Here is a 9,191-nt window from a genome sequence, read left to right as displayed (position 1 = left end):
TGGCCTGTCTCTTATACACATCTAGATGTGTATAAGAGACAGCCTATCTAACTGTGTACAAAGATAATCAAACAAACCTTATTTAGTCTTTACTGACATTAATGACAGTCAAGGTGCAAAGTGGTGGCAGGTTCATGAAATGTCAGGGACAAGGCAATTAGGTGACAGACAGACACAGTATATATTCTCTAACAAGTTAATATGAAACATTAATTAGTCTTTATGGACTGGTAGTCACCAAGGTGTGAAAACCTTGCTAGATAAGACTAGTATCATGGAGCTAGTATACACACACCATGTGAGCAACTATATCTGCATTTGCAATCTGCACACACCATGTGCATCAACCGTACATACATACATACACACACCCACACACATATATACACATAAACACACATACAGTAGTACAAGATTAGTTCAACTTGACTGACCATAAATGTTTATAATGATCTTTTTTATTTATCTATAAATACACAAATATGTAAACATATATACGTACTTATACATACGTGCACATACACATATGTAAACGTGTAATATGATCATATATACATTCACAAAAACACTCGTGCATATAGAAACATATACACGCATCATCATCAAATACACATACATATACAATTTGTTTATTTATTTATTTTATTCTATTTTATATATTTATTTTTTTATTTTCTTATTTTTATTTTTTTAATTTATTTTTTAATTATTTTTTTTTGCTTTTGCTTTCAGGGGGATAATACGCATAAGAAGAACAGAGATACAGGGTCTGTCAATCTCGGCTGCTATACAACACACATACAAACACCTGCATAATAGAGGGTCAGTCCAAACATGGCTGACAATAATTGCTATGGTTAAGGTGTTGAAATAGAGCTTTAAATAGTCACAGTCACTGAGTATTAGTTATAGTTCCTGCTACAGCCTGTTATATCGTGTATTTTTACGTGTATGATATACGTGCAGTTCCCAACCCTCAGGCACCTTCTCTCATACAACTGACTGAAACGCTCATACATAGTGGAGCTAGCTGTGGTTAAACGAGAAAGTCTTAGATAGTACGACGCAGCTTTGATTGGTAATGAAAACCAGATACATTAAATTTTGACTTTAGAAACACTAAAATTTTATTGCAACGGATATTTCGACTACTCCCTCTAATATTTGTCAACGCTTGACATAACACCCATATCCACTTCAATTGCTGTAGACACTTGAAATGTCAATCAGCCATTCTCCCCCGCCTATCGCATTAAGCAGGGGAGATTCAAGTATGGGGACCCGTTTTGTCACTAAATTTTAATATTTCAGTGCATATAGGCCTATTGGAATTAGCGCTACCAACTTACCTATTCTAAATATGTTGTGTGCCCCCCAACATTCTGAATCTGAAATTTTAAAGGAAAAATCTCTGAATTCTGATGGTATCAACATTGTGCTATTGCTAACCCCATAATGATTAATGACTATTTATTTCTTATGACTATCTTAAAACTATGCGCGTTTCGTATTTTTGTTAAATTTGTGTGGTCATGTGAAACTCAGTAATAATAATAAATAATAATAATAGTTGGATTTGTAGAGCGCATCATGCGAAAAAGCCTCTATGCGCTTGGTGATTGAGCTCTTTGAGTTGGACATTTTGAGAAAAAAGAAAGTTGAAGTTATTTTATGAAACTAAAAAAAAAACCTACTTAAACTAAGTACGGTAACTCCTGAGGAAAGCGCTTTAAATTGTCATCAAAATGGCAAGGAGATTTGTTCATGAGGTAAGTATATGACTCTTTGGTAAGTACAGTACGGTATATAGGCCTAAGCTGATGGAATTCGGGACTACTAACAAAACTACAGGGGAATAGGACCAATTAAAAGGCTGAAGAAAAAGCATAGGCCTATTCAAACGACCAGAAAACAAAATTACTTCTTTTTCCAGAAACAAAAAAAAAGAAACAAGACCATTGAAGGTGTAGTAATAACTTGTATGTAGCTGGGTCTAAATTATAGAACAAATTGAAAACTTTTTTTAAATACCATTACTCTTACTCGTATACATAATATGCTTTAAATATATATTTTTAGATCCAAAATGTTGCAGCGAGCGTTTTTCATCGAGTTGCTGGCACAGAAGAGAATGAAAGTGTAGGTAACGGCATACCATAGGCCTATGTACACTTTTTCTGTACGTATGGGATTTCTTTTTAGTTAGCCTATATCCTAAAATAGCCTTAGTCCCTTATTTTTAGGCCTTGGCCCTAGTCACTATGTTTAACCTATTGTTATGATGTTATAGCAATATGATGTTATAACAAAAACTATTGTTATAACATCATACCCCAATTGAAAACTTTTGTTAAATACCATTACTCTTACTCCTGTGTATGATATGCTTTAAATATATATTTTTAGCTCCAAACTTTAGCAGTGAGCGTTTTTCATCGAGTCGTTGGAACAGAAGAGAATGAAAGTGTAGGTATACCATATGTACACTTTTATGTACGTATGGGATTTATTTATTAGTTTTAAGCTAAAATAGCCTTAGTCACTTATTTTTAGGTCTTGGGCCTAGTCACTACGCTATGTTTAACCTATTGTTATGATGTTATAATAACGATTATAATGTTATTATATATAACCAAAACTATTGTTATAACATCCTACCCCATTTGTAAATCAAAGGAATTGGATTTTTCAGAAACGCTTTAGTGGTAAAGGGGGTGGGAGGGTTGTGGAATGACTGGAAAGGTTTGAGCCCCACCCTTTAGATATAATATTGTACCTAAGCTCCTAAAAATCGAAAGCCGTAAACGGAGCCTACATAAACACTTGAGCTTGTGGGCATCACTATTATGGGTCAAGCGCGTAGTGCGCGAAGTCCTGGTCCTGTCCTGATTGGTCAGTTGTTAAAGTTTGATCTACCCCTCAGAAAAGTCCATTGGCCTAGCAGTATTTAAGCAGAGGACCATGATACATAAACCGTAGCTCTCACTCCACAAACTAGACATAATAGCCTATCATTATTGTCTTTTCTATACCAGGGTAACGCAGGAAAGATAAGACCGAATTGGCATGGAACATTTGATATCTCCCTCAAGTTAGTTGTTGCCAGTCGGAAAGTACACCAGTCCTTTACTTTGCTTGATGCAGAGGTGACGCGTAAACGTGTTATTAGACTAACAACGCTAACGCGTTACAAGAAGATTGATGGGATCAACGATTGTTTGAGAAAAATATCTCGTCTGACTCCTGCGTTCCTTAAGACGCTGTCCAAATATGGATATATGTATGGTGTGGAAGCGGAATGGTTTCAGAAAATAGCAAAGTCTTTCAGAAAGGTAAAAGACAACATCTATATTATTTATGTGATTTCTATTCGTTACACAAAGCAGGGCTGCTGACGCTTTGATTGAACAGTTCTTGGGCCCTATAATTACTTTACCCAAGTTAAACTCCACGAATTTGCATACAAAATCTTGGTTTTCACACGCTACTACCTTACACTGTCGCCTCACAATGTTTTCATTGCAGTTGTTACATTGTACGTAGCTGTCCCCGAAGCAATATGAAGGCGCCCTCACTCGATTGACCAATCAGCGTCGTCATAAAAGCTGTTTGATATCATATAGCGATTTTATGGAATCCATGGACTAAAGACAGAATGCATTGACTTAAATAGTTGTAGGACAAAATACTATTTGTAATCATTGTTATCATTATCGATATAATTTTCAATAATGACGTAAAAAACAAACACCATTTTTGGTTTATAAATCTCCATCATTAATAGAATTAATTTTGTATGTACATTGGTTTTTCATTGATAGGAGGCCATGAATATGTTTGAGTCAAGCTATCACATGCATAACGCGTTGATCGAAAATGATGACTGTTTACTTGAAGAGAGTATTAACTCGATCATCGATTCATTGAACGTCATAATGGAGATCAAAGAAAGAATTATTGCCGAATTTTCCAAGATCAAGCATGAAGAACGTGGCATCTCGAAAGAAGACAATCTCTTTTGGCAGAATATCAAATCGACATCTTGCAGTGTTGCCGGACTGAAAAAGATTTTACCACCAGCATACAAAGTATCACTGCGCCTTCTCATAAAGAAAGTCCAGGCTGATTCGATTGCATCAAAATACAAGTGAAATTTCTTATGGCTTACTAGAAATGACATTTAAAGCTCACGTCATTGCACGATAAATTCTTGGTCAAATAATAAATGATGGTTGAGCAAATTAACAAGTGAATGGTATACAAATTGGAGAAGAGGATTTGCGGTGTCCTGACCGTCAGCATATCTAATTGCATGTGTTAAGACAGTGTGTATGGAAATTGTAACACACACTTGGAACTTCCCATAAGGACAATCCAAAACCTTAAGAATTTCCTAATGGAAAAATCCCAAAAGTATAGGCTATACCATTGGCGTCATAGCTCAATTGGTAGAGTATTCGAACGACTTGTTAAATATTTCTGGGAATCGGGACAATACGGTTTTTTTTAATTAAAATTATTATAATTATATAATTATAATTTATGTTTTACTTATGCAATACATGTACTGTACAATGCTGTTTATGTTGTAAATATTGCAATAGACTGGTTGTTGCAATTCTGTCAGTTTATTAAGTTTAACATGAAAATGTTTATTATTTGTTCATGCGATGTAAACATAAATTGTCTTCGAACAATAAAGCACCATTTATCATGTGCATTAAGTACAATTTCACACTGGTCTGATATTATATAGATGGCTTGCAGTAGCGGATTCAAAAGTGGGGGAGGCTGACAAGCCGGCCCGGGCCCCCTAAAATTTAAACAAATTTACGGTATAAAAAAAATTGAGAAAAAATATAATTATAATAAAATTTAAGTCTAAGAGAGTGCCATTTCCGGCCATGTAGAGGTGCCATAATCATAAATTGATCAGCCCAACCATGGTGGGGCTGATAGTGGGTGGATCCACTATAATATGTGAAAGACCTTCACTGGGCCCTCTCGATTGCGAATTCCTGGATCCACCACTGAGCATTTGGCTATAGAGCCACCTGTTATCCGTACACAATAACGCTGCCTATCCAACCTCAATTACACAAATACATTTTGGGACGGTCATGGTGCCTTATCCATGTAATAGTAGGGGGATGGGGATTTTATATTTTTATAGACACTTATAGAGACATTTTATCTCCATACTGTTCTAAACATTAAGGACACAAAATTCATTTTCTTCTAAATAGTACCATCTTTGGTTCGAAGTCTTTCCGTAATGTGTCTTATTTGCAAACGGATCTCATCAATACAGATTCACATCGAAAACCTAATCTTTTAGCTTCATAATTTAGTACTGCACAAGTGTTCATCATAACGCTTGTCATGTTTTAGTTTTTGACGTACGGTTTACCAAAATGTTTTCAACGGTTTCTTTGAAATCTAAAATAGATTTGACCTATGACGAGTAAAGCGAGGACAAGAAGAGGACAATAAAAAGACAATAAGGATAAAACACCACAATAATTTGGTTTGACACTGTTGTTTGAATTGTTGTGTTTTTAGAATGGTCAACAATGATGTACTTCATGCATGCCTCACCCAGAATAAATTAAGTACTAAGTACTACAGTGTTAGCTTAGGATTGAAGTTTGTCGAGTGAGCAGTCTACCATTTCTTACGAAATACGAAATCTACAATACGAAATCTGATTTTATTTATAATTTTTGATTAGCTTCGAAATTTCGCAATGAGCGTTTTCGACCAAACTTTCGAAAACGAAGAGGATAAACGTGTAAGTTAATCAATAATTCGATTTTTGTTAATTAGTTCATCCTCAATCAATGATGAGGTACTGATGGGGTACTGTAACTTTTTCTTAGAGTCTAATTATTTGCCTTCAGTTTAGTAATAAATGCTCTTTGCTTTTAGGGAAATGATTACATCATAACCTCTTATGTCCTCCATGGTATGGCTAACCTGTCAATATTATTTGTTTTTCTACTACTATTAGCAAAACTTAGTGGAGGTAAGACCAAATTGGCCTGGATCACTGGATATCTCTCTAAAGCTGATAGTTGCCAGCCACAAAGTTAGCCAGTCGTTTTCCTTAATTGATACAGCCGTGACGAATTTAAGCAATGAGCGTAAACGCGTTAAACTAGCAACCCTAACGCAATACAACAAGATTGGTGGGATCAACGATTGTTTGAAAGTAATAGTAAGTCTCACTGCGGAATTCATAAAGACGTTGTCCAAATTTGGATATATGTATGGTAATGACGCAGCCTGGTTTCAGAAGATAACAAATTATTTCAGAAAGGTAGGTGAGATAACATGTCATTGTATTTCTTTTTCAATGTATTTATATTCAGGGTCGCGCGACAATGACAAAAGGGACAATGACGGTCCACTATAATAAATCAATCACACGTGATTTAAAATAAACTCCAGTCGTATGAATTCTCCACAGTTACTAATTCAAAACAATCTCATTATAATGCTGTATGTACTATGACATTATACTGTACATACACTTCAGGCCTAATAATCAATGTTATTGCTTATGTTGCAATACAAACACTTCGATATACAATAGCCCGTATGCACGTAGTGAAGTGTTACATTAGCTATGGTGACCTAACCGCACCTGGGGAATACACTTTTTATCTATTATTCATATTCAAAGATAATTTAGGAGTTGCCACATTGCATTTGGATACTAAGTATATTTTGCGAAAATTTGTGGTACACATTAATCGCTGTGCTTTAAGCTGTGCGCTCACTGCGCCCGACTCTATGGAGAACGCAATGCAACGACGTGCGCTCAATCGTTTTTAATGACGATCCGTTCAGACTGCCACCGCCAATCAGCGCTTACAGGGAGCTGAATTGGATTCGTCGTACGTGGATAGGACGCTGTGAGCGGCCGGCTTTTGCGGGTGTATGTGTTTGACTCTCGTGTTTATTCTTTGTAATTAATGTTTTTCAAGTACTGTAATGTCAAATAAAACCAAACTAAAATGTATTTCTACAATGAATATAATTACCTTTAATATGTATGTGTCTTTACCATCTTATAGGAAGCCATGAATATGTATGAATTTAGCTATCGTTTGCGTGAAGCATTGATCAACGACGATTGCTGCCTACTTGAGGAGAATATTAACTCTATCGTCAATTCTCTGAAACTTATAATGGAAATCAAAGAGAAGGTCATCTCTGAGTTTTCGAAGATCAGGAACCAGCAGCGTGGCATCACGAAAGAAGATGGAGTTTTTTGGCAGAAAATGGATACGACGGCTAGCAGCGTTGCTGAACTCAGGAAGAGCTTGCCACCTGCATACAAAATATCTTTGCGAGATCTCGTGAAACGAGCCCAAGTCGATGAATACATTACGCTGATGGAAGATGCGCATTGAATTAAATATATTGTAGCACCACGGACTGACCTGGTAGGGACATAAGCAGTAGACCGAGACATAATATGTTAGTAACAATATCCTGGTTCACACGATGGTTCAATAATCGCATAAAAAGTTAACCCATCTTATGTACAGTTTGTATATAAGTTAGTTGTTGTAAGGAAGTAATTTTTTTTAATCTTTTGTATATCTTGGTAAAACAGACCTGATGTTACCATCAATATTGATGATAGGCGGCCACTATATTTATATTCATATTTTTATTTAATTTCTAAGCCATGAAATATTCGCACTTATGGCATAGTGAGAGCCACTTTACCGTCCCATCACCAGTTAAAGCTGAAGTACCTAACTAAACATGGCCGGCCAAGAATGGTCAGTATGTGGTTCAAATCCTCGACAACGAGGTTCACAACATAAATGGAAATCGCTACGCCAAATCCCTTTCTCCTTTGGTATGGAGATACACCTTGCCTAGTGTTATTTGAAGAGGATAATAAGTATTTGAGTAAAACGTATGTCCCCCAACTGGATACGAACCAAAGACCCGTTCGTATACTCTACCAACTAAACTATGAGGACAAGTAGTATACACCTATTGTTATTTTATGTTAATAATGAATATTATAATGCCTTCAAGTCTAGTAAAAAATATGCGTGTGATAAATATACATGTCTAATGGATACATTTTAAGTCACTCTTAAATATATTAGGAATGGAATGGAAGGAATATGAATTAATTATTTTAGCCTGCTATTTATAACTTTTTTAAGTGATTTGAAATATATTTCACACACACCTTCAATAATTAATTTAGATTTATCGAAAATTGTAGCTTTATGATCATGACTAGTTTGCTTGTTGTAGCATGATAACTAAAAATTGTAGCGCTAGGTAGCACAAACTATTTTCATATTTTAAAGGCTTAGTGTATGAAAATAAGAATGTACAAAAGTATAATTGTAAATTTAAATATGCAATACAATCTCTCCATTTACTCCCAATATCAGAGTCAGATAAACAAATAAAAGAAAGTCTTCGCTTTAGAAAAAAATATGAGGTATGCCAAGGAAAAAAAAAACAATACCAAAATTAAGAGAAATTATTTAAAAAAATATCAATGATTGAAATAGCGAGGGGATATGACGGTGGTATATCTATCAAATAATTATTAACCGAAATAAAACGATAACTGATGAAAGTGTGAAAGAAACTTATTCGATATATTGCCTGGATTAGTTTATTTTTAGTGAAATCATGGGGATGATTACAACGTTGTACAATATATATTTGTTGTCGTTAGAGATGAAATATAATGTTTGTATGTTGGTGCAACATCTACTAAATAAGACTTTGAACAAAGATTCAAACCTACCAATAACAAGATGCTAAACATTAATATATAATAATTAAAGATTATTGTTGGATAAATGACGGTTCGAAAAAATATATTTTATACATACGATTCATTGTTGCCAGTATAAGTAGAGATTGTAGGATATCGTCAATAGCAAAATGGCCACCTTTGGCCAAGACTAGGGACGGACTTTCAACACTAATGTTGAATTACCAGTCAATTATTGGCGTTGACAATTTTACTAACGTATTAATGTAGATTGATAAAATTTTTTTTACCTAACCTACGATCAACATCAAATCTATACATATTTTTTTTTTCTTCTACACGTTTATTCCTACCTTTTTGCAGGGTTTTCCTGGCCAGCACTGTGGTCACTTGGATCTTTTCCAGACTTCGTCAAAACATAGAC

At 35.0% G+C, this 9,191-nt stretch overlaps 1 protein-coding gene across 2 annotated transcripts; it reads left to right on the top strand.

Annotated features, from left to right (window-relative positions):
* Positions 1–1,575: 1,575 nt before the first annotated feature.
* Positions 1,576–8,871, top strand: LOC117123063. 2 transcript variants are annotated; one of them, XM_033268887.1, is made up of 7 exons: positions 1,576–1,769; positions 2,080–2,139; positions 2,407–2,466; positions 3,036–3,332; positions 3,822–5,791; positions 6,011–6,319; positions 7,080–8,871. In XM_033268887.1, the coding sequence occupies exons 1-5, from the start codon at positions 1,746–1,748 to the stop codon at positions 4,149–4,151; spliced, it is 771 nt and encodes a 256-aa protein (XP_033124778.1). In that variant the 5' UTR covers positions 1,576–1,745; the 3' UTR covers positions 4,152–5,791; positions 6,011–6,319; positions 7,080–8,871. The 2 variants fall into 2 exon arrangements, with proteins under 2 accessions (XP_033124778.1, XP_033124787.1); XM_033268896.1 differs by having other exon boundaries at positions 1,733–1,769; positions 2,080–2,179.
* Positions 8,872–9,191: the final 320 nt, after the last annotated feature.

Source organism: Anneissia japonica, unplaced genomic scaffold (genome assembly GCF_011630105.1).
Source record: "Anneissia japonica isolate Jap-2015-1 unplaced genomic scaffold, ASM1163010v1 scaffold288292_len1863012_cov191, whole genome shotgun sequence".
Classification (NCBI taxonomy): domain Eukaryota; kingdom Metazoa; phylum Echinodermata; class Crinoidea; order Comatulida; family Comatulidae; genus Anneissia; species Anneissia japonica.
Note: the sequence above shows the minus strand (reverse complement) of the source record. Positions and strands in the feature narration are given on the sequence as shown.